At 51.9% G+C, this 15,340-nt stretch overlaps 1 protein-coding gene across 1 annotated transcript in view; it reads left to right on the forward strand.

The window, feature by feature from the left end:
* COL27A1 (collagen type XXVII alpha 1 chain) overlaps window positions 1–15,340 on the forward strand; it is a 141,148-nt gene that overhangs the window by 16,022 nt on the left and 109,786 nt on the right. Inside the window, exons 4-5 of the mRNA XM_065878811.1 lie at window positions 3,388–3,441; window positions 7,714–7,767. Coding sequence (XP_065734883.1) covers window positions 3,388–3,441; window positions 7,714–7,767 — 108 coding nt within the window. The remainder of the gene's footprint in view (window positions 1–3,387; window positions 3,442–7,713; window positions 7,768–15,340) is intronic.

Raw genomic sequence — 15,340 nt, forward strand, 5'->3', positions numbered from 1 at the left:
AGATGGGAGGGCCTTTTGAGATCTCCTGCCTCCCCCACCAGGCAGCGGGCACTGAGCAGAGGCCCAGAGAGTGAAAGGTCATTGCTCAGGGTCACCTGGCTGTTAGCAGCTCACTCAGGACTGGACTCAGGTCTCCCAGATCCCAGGCCTGCGAAACCTCTCCTTGCCTGCTGCCAGGGGCCATGCCAGCCAGGACTTACTTCCTTCTGCAAGGCTTGGCAGGCGGGCTATTGCAGCTGGACACAAGGGTGGACTTGTTCCGGGGGATGGGGTTCCCCTAGGCCTGACTGTTGGAGGCCAGGACCCTTGGGGGAAGCCCAGAGCGGCTGCTTGGTTGTTTCCATGGCTCTGTTTCCGTGAGCCCCGAGCCCAGGCCTCGTCCACCTCCCCCAGACAGGCCTGCAGCCCCCGCTCCCCTCCCCCTCAGCTCCAGGCCGTCTCAGAGGCCCCGTTGTTTGCAGCGTGGAGTGGAAAAATCCCACCCTGGCCTTGTGAATCATCCCGGAGTCACCCGCTCAGGCTTCAGGCCCTGGAAAGAAATGGCAGCATTTTTCCACTGCACGGTGAGCAGGCAGGGTCTCGGATCAAGCGAGAAGGGCAGGGGGCACCCAGCCTCGCTGCGTGTGGGAGGGTCAGGCCTGCCTGGGGCCGCAGCTGGGCTGCTGGGCTGCCATGTCGAGGAGTCCTGCTGTGAACTGACATCACCAGGCGGGGCCGTGGGTCCTGCCTGGCACTTAGAGTCTGTTTTGCAGATGTCAAGGATGAGGTCAGACTCCAGGCTGGATGCCCCCGTTCCTGGGGCAGGAGAAGTGCCAAGAGGGTGTGTCCAGGCCACTGCAGTGGTGGCTGTCCCAGGGTCCACCAGGGAGCTACACCCCACGGAGACTGTCTCTCCCTGGAGCCCTGCACCAGCCTTCACCCCTCCGGGCCTTGGCCACCTTCTCTGGGAGATGGACGTGATCTCACCGTTTCTCTCCCACTGGAAAACCTAGAGGAGGAAATCACCACAGAAATTCAGGGAACGCCAGGGTTGGGAAGGTTCTGGGATAGTCATTTCACAGATGCCCACACAGGGGAAGGGACTTACCCAAGGTTACACACCTAGTCACAATGCACCTGGCCGAGATTGTCTGTGAGGAAGCTGCCCAGGATAAGAGAACAAGTCAAATGATCCTTGGTTGAATCCAGGATCTACCTGTCAGCTGTGTGGCCTCGAGCAAATCACTTTGCCTCTCCGAGCCTCTCTGTGGTTTCTCATCCGTGAAAAGGGTTCAGTCATGATAAAGACACCTGCAGTAATGCTTGGCCTCGGAACCCTGCACTTCCCCTTGATTCTGGGTCACCTGGAAGAATAGGGCCGAGGAGGACCTTCTAGGAAGGGAAACCTTTTGCTCTCCCCCCAAACAGATGCTGAGGAAGGTGACTTAAAATTTTGAGTTGGGGAGTTTCCAGCAGCTTGCTTAACAGAAACAGCACTAACTTTCTGGGCGTTAACTGTGTACCAGGCACTAGGATTTGCACTTTTTACAGATTACCTGTCAGCTAGGTGCTGGTACAGCCTCATTTTACAGTTAAGGAATGAAGCCTTGGAGGCTGGAGGGAGCTGGCCCAAAGCTACACAGCTAGTAAGAGGGGGCGCCCAGTGTGGACCCAGACCCCTGTCTTATACTGTGTTCTACTGCTTCCCAGGGAGGAGCAGAGAGTAGGCTGGCCCTGAATCTCAAACCCCCCAGAGGTAGATAAAAGACTAGAAACTGTCCACCCAGCCCCTGGGCTCTGGATGGAAGGAATGCTGCCTGCTGCCAGTTTGGCCAGAGGTACCTGGAGGCTCAGATGGCCAGGACTTGCTCTAGGTCACGCAGCAGCCTCCCTCCCTCCGGCCGGGGCTCTTTCTAGTGACCCTGGGGCCTTGGTACCCATATCTGCCTGTCTGGATCACTCTTCTGATTTTTATTTATGGACGAGCGAGCACATGGTGTTCACAGACCAGAACTGTGAATCAAGGCTGCCCAGCGTGAGATCTGGATTAATTACCAGCCGAATCGTACTGGGTTTTCAACACCGATTTTAACTCTGGGCAGGAAACCTGGAATCTCGTTGATGGTTATTTGAAACAAATGAATTCCCCAGGCCTCACACATCCTTGAAAGCCTGGCTTCCTTTGAAGGCTGTGTTCAGTTCTTTACATCAGGCACTTAGTTAATCCTCATTCACTCCTTTGGGGTAGACAGGGCAGTAGCTGTGATAAAGGAGAACAGTGGAGACTCAGGCTGAAGGCCTTGCACCAAGTCTCCAGCTATTAAGTGGCAAGACCAGGATTTGAACAAAGGTCAGACTGCAGTTTAGTAAGTCTGCTGGGCTGACTGGCTTCCTATGGGGAGGGAAGAGAGGTGAGGCCAGACAGGTGCTCCCTGAATGCCATGATGCAGGGTTAGGCCCGTCTTACGTGGGAAATGGGGAGCCATTGAATGTTGTTGAGCAGGGGGAATGCCTTGGGAAGGTGAACCAGGCTGTGTGGAGGAAGACTGGAGGGGGGAGAGGGTGGAGGCAGGGAGACAAGTGAGCGGGCTGTTGCATGTTCTCAGGGCGTGGTGATGAAGGTTGGACCCGGCTGTGACCACTGGAATAGATGGAACATTTGAGTGACGATTGCATAGTAGGCATTGTGTTATATGTTTACCATCTCATTTCATCCTCGCGATAATCCAATGAGGAGGGCGTTATTACTCCATTTTATAGGCACAGGGTGCCCAAACCCAGCTGGTAGGTGGTAGCACTGGGATTTGAACCCAGGCCTGTCTGATGCAGCAGTCTTTGCTTATACCCTTTATGCTACACTGCCTCTCCGTGGTGCAGAGATGCTGGTGTGACCTTGGACAAGTCCCTTCTCTGCTGAGGCTCTGCAGATAACTTGGCTGAACTCTGAGCTCTCTTGCTGTTTTATTTTATCAAACATTTGGCTGGGCCTTGGGGAGAGAGAGATGACTCATATCCCACTAGTTCCTTGGAGGAGACCATGGTCTAGTGGGAGCAACGGGCTTCTAAGCAGATAATTTCCCAAATATAATACAGTGGCTTTTAAAGCAGAGGGCAAGAGAGGGCTTGGCCCAACTTAGGAGAGGGATCAGGGAAGGCTTCCTGGAGGAGGCGACACCCTAAGTTAGTTGAGTGATAAAAGATGAGCGCTTCAAAGACCAAGAAACAGCAGCTGCAATGGCCTGAAAGCCCCAAAGAGCATGCATTCCTCAGGTAGGTACCTCAAGGGATCCCTCTTCTCAACCATAGGGTTTCCATGCCCAGAGCTCTGGATAGGTTTGTTGAATGACTACATGATTCCATTCTCTTCTGCCACTGGGCACTGATGCTGTCTTCTTGCTTTTTATTCAGGGTCCCCCTGGGCTGCCTGGGCTCCCTGGACCTCCTGGTGCACGGGGTCCTCGGGTAAGTGATCACGCGCTGTCCTTTTGAGTTGTGGTAGGCTCTGTGTCCTGTACCCCATCGCCCCTGAAGTCTCTTGCCGTGTGTCCTCATGCTGCCTGGCACCCATTTTCCACTTTGTCCGTTGGAGTGGGCGTAGAGCTCTTAGAGGGCACTGTGTGGCCAGACGGGCATGGGACAGTGAGAACCTCTTGAAGAGTCTGTGCTGTCTATTGTGGGTATCACCCTTGGCAGCCTGGAGTGGAGAAGGGGTTTCTGCCCATCCCCTCAGCTGACGGGCTTTAGTGTTTGTCTAGGAAGAAAGCTGACTTGGGAGAGCATGACACTCGCATCCATCTTCCCATCTCTGCTGGGCCAACCTGGGGTAGCGATGCTGACATAGGCAACCAGATGGGCCGTGCCAGGGACGGGGTGAGCTTCCCATGCTGAGAGGTTCAACCAAAGTCTGGAGAATGGCTTGGCAGGGCTTTGGTGGCTGGTACGAGCTAGCCGGAACCTCGGAGTGAAAAACGGCTCTGGTTTGTTATGCCTGGCATGTCACTTAATGCTGGCTTATTTGATCCCCTCTCCTTCCAGGACCCCCATGGGCCAGTGTGACCACTCTCATTTTAGGGATGAGAAAACCGAATTACTAGGAAACGGAAGAGCTAGGACTGAAACCCAGGCTCTTAACCATATAATACTGGGACTCTTAGGGGTCCTCTTGGAGAGAAATCTGTCGTTTACCCAAGAGGGCTCAGACCCATGGCGCCTGGCATCTGTGCCCAGGCTGAATCAGCCTTTCCCACGCTGGGGCCCTGGCGAGGCCCTGGCAGAGATAGCTGCCTGGGGCATATTTTTAGCTCTGAGCCCAGAGGATGGTTCTGGTTATGCAATTACTCGAGCCCTAGTTCCCTCCAGACCTGGCCCTGTGCTCCCTGGGCCCAGGGCTCTGGAATCTGCTGTCTGAAGTGGCATTTCCTCCTGGCTTTGGAGTCTCCATGGGGCACTTGCCCAGAGCTGGGGACCACAGAGGTATCATGGACAATGCTGGCCAAGGGACCTTGTAGCCTGGGACCAGGATGAGGCCCCTGGACGTAGCAGTCTGCCTGGGCCTCCCAACTCCTCCTGAGCCCCTAGCCTCTGTGCCTTTGTTTGGACTGTCCTCTTGACCCGGCATGTCCTCCTTGGCAAATTCCTCCTCCATCCATAGCTCAGATCAAATGCCGCCTCCTTTTCTGATGATCACCTCCTTCTTGGTGCTCCTGCGGTACTTAACTGCCCCTCCGGCTGGCATGGATCCCTTTGTAAAAGCTCACACTGAACACTGAACTCTGTCACCTGGGTGGCGTATGCAGGATCTCATCCCATCTTCCCAGCCTTCCCGATAAGTAAGTTCCAATACCATCCCCATTTTACAAGTGAGGAAACTGAGGCTCAGAAGTGTTCAGTTGCTTTCGATAAGTTCAAACACAGAGTAAATGCCAGAGCCAGGATGGAACCCGGACAGTCTGACTCCAGAGCAGCAGACAGTCTGACTCTTAAACTACCTGTTGCGCTAATTTTTCCATCAACTCAACTGAGCCTCTCTGGGCCAGAGACAGGCCCTGTTGACTTTTCTTTTTCACCCAATGCCTAGCAGAGTACCCTGTGTGCAGAAGGTGCTGAGCAAATGGTTGCCGATGGGTTCTAGTCTGGGAGTCAAGAGCATTTCCCCCAAGAAGCTGTGTGACCTTAGGCAAGTCCCTTCCCTATTCTGGGTCTCAGTTTCCACATCTATAAAACACTGGATCATGGTAAGGCATTTCCATCCAAAGTTCCTACCAGCTCTGAAATTCCACAAGTGAGGGAATGACTCTCCTGACATCCCTCTCAGGCTTTCGGAGTACTCCCCATTCCCTGCTGCCCATCACCCTGTTTCTAGACTGGAAATTCCATAGATCATAAAATGCCAAAGACAATAGAATGCTGGGATTAAACAATCCCAGTTCCTCTGTACAGATGGTGGTTCTGGGGCTCAGGGAGGGTCAGGGCTTTATCTGAGGTCATCCAAAGCTCTGTGGCTGGCCCCTTTCCACCTCTGCATACTCCCTCGACCCATCGAGGGATGCTGGGGAATCCCTAGGCCCTCCCTCCACTCGGCTTTCTGGGCTGCAGCATTTGTAGAGTCGGTCTGCTTGGCTCCCAGTCAACTATGTGATTCATTTCTCTGTAAGGCAGTGGCTGGAGAGGGGTGGAGGAGTGGGGATGGGAAAGCAGGAAGCCCTCACCTTCACAAGCTGCAGATGGGGTAGCCGAGCGCTCTATCCCTCCATCTTTAGGGCAGCTGGGGGCACAACTGGGGAGAGGTAGTCAATCTTGACATTGCCCGGCACAGCCCATGCCTGGTTCTAGGATGCTAGATGTGAAGGTCCCCTCCTCAAACACCCCCGTCCAACCTTTTCCCAATTCAGGCAGAGCTCTAAAGTTAGAGCCCAGGAGCCCAGGCTGGGGTGAAGCTCTGAGGTCTTCCAGATTCCTTAGACACCATGAGTCCCTGTCACTCATGGAACTGATGGGGAGACTGAGGCTGGAGAGGGGGAAGGCTCAGAACTGGGACCATGTTGCATCTAGGTGCCAGGAGACAGCATTTGGTGAAATATTGGGAAGGGGCTGGAGGGTTGATTATTTTGGAGGTCACCCATGATACCGTTATAAATTCCCCAGACTGAGTGAGCCTCTCAACTCTGTTCCTCCCCCACATGGATGGAGAAGGGGAGGGTCCAAGCTCAGGCATGGAGGAAGAGGGAGGTGCCTTGGGCAGAGTGTGACAGGCTGCAGCTGGGAAGTTGGCCTTGAAGAGAGAGGAAGGAAGCAAATTCATACACAGCCAGATAAGTCAAGCGGGGGCAGGGACAAGGGCAGTGTATCTAGAGGCTGTTGTAGTAGGGGGCACCCCTAGAGGTGCCTGTCTCCATCCCCAATGCCTCAGATTATTCCTGTTGGACAAAAGACCTCCAGAAAGTACTCAACTCTTAGGACTCTGTTTATATTACTGGGCTGCAGGACGCTAGCCCAGGGCCTTTGCAGAGAAAGTGGACATAAGGCCGCAGCTGTTGTAAGGGAGATTCAAATATGGCCTGGGAAAATCCAGTGCCACGAATAAGCCTTGGACTTGAAGCCAAAAAAACTGGGTCCCGGCCCTCTCTTGGCCGCTACTCTGCTGTGTGACCTTGGCCAAGACTCTGACTCTCTGAGTTCAGTCTTCCCAGCTGCTTCGTGGTCCCTGGGGGACCCTGTAAGCTCAGAGCATGTAGGAATCTAAGGGAGAGCTCTGACTACGTGTTGGGGCCACAGGAGGGATGCCCTTTTGTTCAGAGCGGCCAAGTGCTCCCTTGACTGGGCTCGCAACTCCAGAGGCTCATACAGAGTCCAGTTGGAGTCTGAAGTCTGGAGAGGTTCCCTTTAGCAGGAAGAGTCCCAGAAGGTTCCTTGGAGGAGGGGGCATTAAAGCCAGGCCTTGAAGAATGGGTTGGGTTTCAGCTGGAGGGGATGGGTGGGAAAGGCATGCCAGATGACGGAACAGCATGACAAAAGTGATACAGAGGGCTTCCCTGGTGGCGCAGTGGTTGAGAGTCCGCCTGCCGATGCAGGGGTCGTGGGTTTGTGACCCAGTCCGGGAAGATCCCACATGCCGCAGAGCGGCTGGGCCCGTGAGCCATGGCCACTGAGCTTGCGCGTCCGGAGCCTCTGCTTCGCAACGGGAGAGGCCACAACAGTGAGAGGCCTGCGTACCGCAAAAAAAAAAAAAAAAAAGTGATACAGAGAGGAAGTATCCATACCAGGCGTGGTCAGGGTAGCAAATAACTAAGTGTGCTCTGAGCCTGAGGAAGCGAGTGTGGGAGGGGCTAATGGGGCCTGGTGGAGAGCGTACACAAAGGTGGTCACATTCAGGGGTTAAGGGCTTGTGCTCTGAAGCCACACATCTGAGGTTGAGATCTAGCTTTGCCCCTTAGCAGCTGGGTGACCTGAGAAAGTTATAAACCTCTCTGAGCAACAGCTTCCTCATCTTGAAAATAGGAATCGTGGTAGCACCTACCTTGTGGGTTAATAGGTTAAAGTGAGATGACGCACGGAAAGCGCTTAGCACGGGGCTGGGCGTCAGGGGAGCCTCTCTGTAAGCAGCTGCCATGGCCAGACTGCTGAGACTTGACTAGGGAAGACCCAGCGGATGGGTGGGCGGAAGTGCCAGGCCCTGCTCTAGGAAGTGGGATGACCCCTATTTTCCCCTCATCTCTTTTTTCTCTTCCCTTTCAGGGTCCTCCTGGGCCTTATGGAAATCCAGGCCTCCCCGGCCCTCCTGGAGCCAAAGTGAGTGTTTGCTGTGGGGTCTGGAGGGAGAGCCGTGGTACGGATGCTGAGGTTAGGGCTGCACTGGGGGAGCTTCTCTTCTTAGAGGCTCCTGGTGGTTGGGCCTCAGGGTCACGCACTGTGGAGGATATATATCCAGGCCTCAAGCACTCCCTGGAGCCCCCCAGGTGCCAGGCCCTGTACCGGGCTGGAGACACAGTGAGGAGTTAAGAGTTTAGCTTCTGGTGGGGAGGGGTTGAGGGGGAGAAGGGCAGCTGGAACCTAAGGCCCTCAAAGGGAGTGGAAAGAAAGGTCATTTGCTGCTAAATAGGGAGGGCTGTGAAGGTCCAGCTCGAATGTACGTGTTACTGGGTCATAAGACACACCCTGGGGAGGCATGTCAAGTTTTGAGCTCGGGAGGGACGTGGAAAGATCATGTTTGAGAAAGACCCCGGGTGCCGTGCGGAAGATGGACTGGGGGGTGCGGAACCAGAGCAGAGGCAAGGGAGACCTGGGGTGATACAGGCCAGCGGAGGGGTGTGGGAGGAGGGGAGTGGGCACCTTGACAATGTGGAGGTGAGGTAGGGAGGACTCGGTGATGGGCGAGAGGAGAGAGATTGTAACTCCCTGGTGTTAGCCTAGGTGACCAGATCGAGGAGCCAGAAGAAGGAATGTTGCATCTGGTAATCTGTAGACCGGCCCGGTGGAGATGATTCGCGGACATTCTGAAACTCAGGAGAACTCTGAGCTGCAGATAGAGCCCTGGGGGGTGGCCAGCACAGAGATGCCACCTCTGGACTTTGGATGGGACCAGAGACCCACGTGACTGGCGCTCTGATGAGTGTCGGGGGCTCCAGCCCCGGGACGCCTTGGTGCATTCCTGGAGCACCGGCAGAGAACAGAGCTGTCCAGGGTGGGGCGTGGAGTGAGAAGCAGAAGGAAAAGTACGGGGCCAGCATTATTTAGGTTACAGGGAGAAGCCTCGAGTGATGGCGGGAGAAATAGGAGGAGGGGAAGGAAGACACAGGCTCGGGGAGGCCAAGAGCACAGCAACCGTGCCAAAAGAGTGTGGGGCAGGCCAGGCCAGGCAGAGGGTCTGCCCAGCTGTCAGCTGTGGAGTGGCCAGGTGAAAAGCACCCCTGGGCCTTGGTTGGCCTGGGCTCGGGGTCCTTCTTTGCTAACGCATTACAAAGGGCTAGTGGCTTGAGGAAGGCCATTAACTGACTGGCCCCAGCCCATGCAGCGGTTGGCGGTTGAACCTCCTCCAAAGGCCAGGCTTGACTCCTAGGGCAGAGTTCCTCTGCCCACCTTGTCCGGAAGTTTGGGACAAATGTACACAAGTAGCCCTGAATGTATGACGCTGTGGCACCAGAATGCCAGCGCAGAGCCCTTGCACACAGCGGCGGGAGCCCCTGCCTCCGCCCCTGTAGGTGTGTGACTTCGGCCAGGGCTGGACTGGGGTCCTTCCTTGGAAGGCGAGCACAGAGGCCTCAGGTGCTTAGGGGCCAGCAGCTGCCTGGAGGTGCTCTAGGTTTTAACAAGGCAAACACTGATGGTAGTAAGCACCGTATATTGGACCCTTACTGTGGGCTAGGCACTCTGCATGTACTTCGTGTAGCCTGTCTCATTTGATCCCCACAAAGACCTAATGATCTCATTATCACTGGGTGATAGGTGGAGATATTGCACCCATTTACAGATGGGGAAACTGAGGCTCAGGTGGATTAAGACACTGTCTAAGAAATGGCAGTGGCACCTGCCCCCATGGGTCAGGCAGAGAGAGGGGAGCTCCTTGGAAGACTTCTACTTTGCAGAGGCCTCCGGTCTCCAAGGCCATGGCGTACATCGAGATGCTGAGGATTGGCCGCTGTTTTGATTGCCAGGTTTGCTCAGGAACACGCCTTTCTTGGCCTGCCCTGGGCCTGTCTGGTCCCTCCCTGCTGCCCCCAAATGTGACCCCCTGCTTCTGTGGCAGATGCTCCATCAGCTTCTCCCCGGTCCAGGCTGCCCCACACTGCAGCGCCTCAGCTCCAGCCTGGCCTGCAGCCCACCCCCATCCTGCCAGCAGATGTGCAGAGGCCGGAGGAGGACCCACCAGCTGCTGTTCTCGCCACCTTCAGGAGCAGCTCTGGGTGTGGTGTGTGAGGCTCAGTAGTCCTGACACTCCTGCTGCGACATGGAGCTGGGACCTGTGGACTCAGGGCCTCACGGATAGGCTTCCAGCTTGCTTCTATGTAAACAAATAAGGGTGAGGGTTCCAGAAAACACACTGGAATGGGAGTCTTCTTCTCCCATTAGAACTTGCATAACATGCCAAGGGGAAAAGTCATGCCCTTTACCTGGACACTTGGTTGTGAGTCTAAGGAGTGAGCAGAGGTGGATCCAGGACAGATCAGTTGGATGGGAGGCCCAGTCTGCTGGGCTTTGGCCCTGGGCTGATCTCAATCTGTGGCTTGGCCAGGACAGGGTTAAAGAGAGGCTCTTCCCGGATGGAATTCCTGACTTATCCAAGATTGGAAGGGAATGTCATGGATCTGCAGGAATAGATGTGATTCTGGGGAGAGGGTCCTCGCTGTTTACCAGATCCTTTCTGGGTCTGGGAGGAGACCTGGTGGGATTGTAGGGCTGGCCTCCTCCAGGCTCTGTGCTGGTTCCTCCTCTTCCGCACGGTGTTGGCTTCGAGAGCTGCCTCTGGGGCCCCCATCCATTCATCTTCCTTCAATCAACAAACATTTATTGAGCACCTACTATGTGCTTTTGTTGGAAAAATTAGCCAAACAGGCAGGGTCTGCGTGGTGGCAGGGAGCCTGCCCTTCATCCGGCTGGGTCGCCGTGTGGTCGTTCCTGTGCTGTATTTATTGAGCCCTTGGGAGCTTATGGCCTTGTGGGTTAAAGATCCCCCTGCCAGACTAAGGATGGGAGAGATTGGTGGACTGAGGAATCAAAAAGGGAAGACAGAGCAAAGGTGAGGCACTTCATCCCTCTTGAGGTCACGGAGGAGCAAAGACCCAAAGGGCCAATGCCTTACTGGGGTCACTTGCAGTGACCAGCAGTGGCGGGGCTGTATTTCGGGTCCTTGGGTTTGCCAGTCAGAAGACACTTGTCAGGGCTGCACAGCTGGTACAGGCCAGAGCCAGGCTTCAACCCCACCTGCCTGCTCCAGAGCCCAAGGCCTTCCCCATGTACCACCTACCCATATGCCCCACGTTCAAATCAAGAAGAGGGTTTGTCAGGTCCTGCAGGGAGTCAAGATCAAGGACTTTGAGAATGAGGCAGAGAAGCCAGAACCCTGGGTGGATGGCATTAGCTGACCTTGGAGGCCCAGGGTTGAGTCATGTGTCCAACCGACCCATAGTTATTGCTGCAGGAAAGCACAGTGGTTAAGAGCACAGACTCTCGAGCCAGACGGTCGAAGTTCCCGTCCCGGCTCTGTCACCTTTTAGTTGTGTGACTATTATTTGAACAAATTATTTGAACTTCCCATGCCTCAATTTCCTTATCTGAAAAATGGGGTAATAAGAGTAGCTGCCCCCTTGGGTTGTCATGAGGTATAACTGAGTTAAGAGCAGTGCTGGCCTGTGGTAAGTGGTCAGCTGTCAGCACGTTCAAGGTGCCCGGCCTACAATGGGGCACAGACAGGGACGGTCGCTGCTGTTGTGGAAATAAGCTGACCACTCCATGAAAAGGGCTCCACGTGAGAGGCACTGGGTGCTCAGAGACCCCACAGAATGGCGAGTAACCTGGTCTGGGAGGTGAAGCCTGCCTTCCCAGAGCGTAGGAAGGTTGAACCAAGGTCTGAAGAGCAGGAGGCGACCAGGCCAAGGGGCGGGAGGAGGCTGGGGAGGGCAGCAGGCCTGGTGGGTGTGCTAAGACTTTTGGACTTTATCCAAAGAGCAGCAGGAAAGCATGAGGTTTTTAGCAGACGTGACACAATCAGATGGGGTTTGTGAAGGCCACTCAGGCAGCTTGAGAAGCTTGGTCGGTGGCCAGCAAGTTGAAGGATGACCAATGGGGAGGCCTGGAGCTGCCCCGATGGTGATGCTGATGCAGAACCAGGTGGAGTCAGATGGGATGCAGGGCCCAGGTGGGGTAAGAAGCTCTGGACCAGAGGCGGGCAGGGCTCCAGCTGTGCCTGTGCTGGGCGACGAGGCACCTGGCCCCACTCTCCCTGGCAGCCGGCCTCCTCTTCCCTCTTCTGGCCTGCTTGGTTTGCAGTGAATTACCCAGGATTACTAGGGGCCCTTGGGCACCCGGGAAGAATAGGTAGGCAAGAGGGGCCATGCTCAGTAACCCAAGTGACTGTTAGCAGAGCTGCTAGAAGCTGAGATGGAGCCAGCCCTTACAGGATTCTCGGGCCTCAGACCCCAGCCTCCCTTTCCCCTTCTTCTGATGACTGAGGTAGGGCATACTCATTAAAGAAAATGTGGAAAAGTCTAGAAAGTATCAAGAGGGAAGCAGGCCTCTTGCAGTGGCCTTGCCCAGTGATAGGCACTGACTGCATTTTGAACAGCCTGTGGGCCAGGGACTGGCCAACAGCTTTACCTGCTTTGCAGGGTGGATGTTATTACCCCCATTTTACAGATGAGAAAACTTAAGGTCCAAAGTGGCTAAGTAACTAGCCTGTTTCTGATAAGTGTCAGAGACAAGATTTGAACCCTCTACTGTCTGACTCCAAAGTCCATAGTTTTAGCCACAAGTCTATTCGCTCCATAGCTCTTTAGCACTGTTGGTTAAGCAATATCTATCTATCTATCTATATATATATAGAGAGAGATATATCTATATATTTATCTGTATATCAGTATATATACACGCATACATATATATATGAATAATTTAAAATATGCCTTGCCCGTAAGTGCTATATAGTGTTTAGCTGTAATTTTATTAACAATTGCCTTCTAGAAAGATTGAACCAATCCATGCCACCGCTAGCATTAGAGGAGGTTGTTTGAAAAAGATAATTCATTATTGTTTTCAATTCACTTCACTGCATTGATCATCTTTGAGAAGAATGTTTTTCTTACATTTGATTTCCATTTGCATTTCACCATTTATGAATTTGTTTATTTTTGGGGCTGGGATGTTATCTTTTTCCTAAAGATTAATTAATTAATTAAATTTATTTTTGGCCGTGTTGGGTCTTCGTTGCTGCCCGCGGGCCTTCTCTAGTTGCGGCGAGTGGGGCCTACTCTTTGTTGCGGTGCGTGGGCTTCTCATTGCAGTGGTTTCTCTTGTTGCGGAGCACAGGCTTTAGGCACGCGGGCTCCAGTAGTTGTGGTGCGCGGGCTCAGTAGTTGTGGCTCACGGGCTTAGTTGTTCCGTGGCATGTGGGATCTTCCCAGACCAGGGCTGGAACCCATGTCCCCTGCATTGGCAGGCAGATTCTTAACCACTGCACCACCAAGGAAGTCCCAGGATGTTATCTTTTGTTATTGACTTGTAAAAATTATTTGTGTTTATATATGAAGGCTTATTAAGCCTTCATTTACCTTACAAGTATTTTCAAATTTATTGTTTGCCTGTTAAGACTATTCATGATGATTTTCACAAGTGAGAGTGTTACCTATTTTTTTTTTTGGACTAACAATAATAACTAACACTTATTAGGAACCTACAATATGTCAGGTAGTATGGAGAGAGCTCTACCATATGTAGAATGTATGGTTCTTTACTTTAATACTTAGACATTTCTTTCCCATAGTAAGACCAGAGAGGTACTCACTTATATTCCTAGTCATTTTATAATATCATTTGTACTCTTAAAATTTTAAACCATCTGGAATTAATCTTCATGGGAGTGGGTATGAGGTATAACTTTATTTTTTCCCCAGTAGTTCATCATTTATTAAATAACTTATCCTGCACTAACTATTATATGATAGACCAGGGTCTCTTCCAGGCCATTCAAATATGTTTCATTACTGCGTTTGTATATTGCTAGTAAAATACTGTTTTATGACATTTATTAGCTTTATGCTGTGCGTCTCCCTCGTCCACTTTAAAAAAATTGTTCTGGCTATTTAATATGTCAGATAAAATTTATGCCCATCTTAATAATCTCCTTAAAAAACTCCCTTGGGGTTTTTCTTGGAATTGTATTAAATGCGTTTATTAATTTGTGAAGAATTATCATCTTTAAAATATTAACTTTTCCTATCTAAAACCATGGCATATCTTCCCATTTGGCTGAGTTTTAAAAACATCTCATAATAAACTTCTATAGTTTTTATTGCATAAATCCTGCACCTTTCTTCCTAAGTTTGTTCTTAGAAATTTTATATTTTTCTTGCTGTTATGAATGGAATATTTCCCCCATTATATTTTCTAGCTGGCTCTCAGCTATTGAAAAGAACTGTTGACTTTGTATATTTAGACTTTTGTGTTTATTTTATAACCATGCCCTTTACTGAATTATTTTATTAGTTCTAACAGTATTTCAGTTAGTTCTCCTGGGTTTTCTAGACAGGCACTCATATTACTTCCAAAAAAAGACATATTTTTGTCTCTTTTTCCTCAAATCTTAGTAATCTTATTTGTTTTTCTTGCCTTATTGCCATGGCCAGAACTTATAAACACATGAAATGGTAGTAGTGATGGTGAAAGAAAGACCTAGTGAATCTTCAGAGGACCTTCCAGGGCTGGGGACAGATCTGACCCAATCCCAGCCCTAGAGTTGTCTCTTGAGACTCCATTCATTCATTTTCTCACTTGAGAAATATTTTTATGATGCCTTCCCTGGGCTATGTACTTGGGATCTTGTGTCTTGCAAAAGATGACTTGCACAGAGGACTTCTGGCCCAGAATTTTCCAGTCCTTCATGATTTGTTCCTTCTTTGTCTCAGCCCCTTTCGAGGCCTCATCTACCCAAAGCCTTCTATTCTCTCCACCTTCCCAACCCTACCTGCAGGAAAGGAGCTCATAGTTTCTATCCCTGCTATATTTTGTAGCATTTACGGTTTAGGATATACCTTCCCAACCATCTTCTAGTTCCTCAAGTCTCTGTTAACTACTCCAGTCAGAGTCTACTGTTCTCTACACAGAGAGGGAAAGGGGCTTGTCCAAGATCACACAGGCTTGTTGGCTGGAGAGCTGGGTCTGGCACCCAGGTTCTCATCCTCACCAATGTGTAAACAATTAATTAGACCTTATTATTCCTTATATCTCTTACTGGAGAATTTGCAGGAGTCTGGTTGGGAAGATGGATAGTCTTCTCCATCCCAGAATTCACACCTTCACTTGACCAAGGGTGCCTTGAGCATTTCTGGAGCCCAGACTTCATCTGGCTCCCTACTTGTCTTCCTCCAGCCTTAGCGCGGCTGATTTACCCTCAGTCTGGGTCAAGTGCCCCCCTACTTCCTCCTGTACTCCACTGATCACTGATCATAGTTGTTCATCTGCAGTGTATTGAAATGTAAAGCTCTTAGGCTCTGGAAGCAGACCTCCTGAGTCTAAATCCCACTTACAAATTGTATGACCTTGGACAGATCACTTACCCGCTCTGTGCCTTAGTTTCCTCATCTGTGAAATGGGGAGAGTGATCATGTCTACCTCATAGATTTATGTGTTGAAGGCTTAGAAGAGCACTCAGGAA

Source organism: Phocoena phocoena, chromosome 6 (genome assembly GCF_963924675.1).
Source record: "Phocoena phocoena chromosome 6, mPhoPho1.1, whole genome shotgun sequence".
In the NCBI taxonomy this organism is placed as follows: Eukaryota; Metazoa; Chordata; class Mammalia; order Artiodactyla; family Phocoenidae; genus Phocoena; species Phocoena phocoena.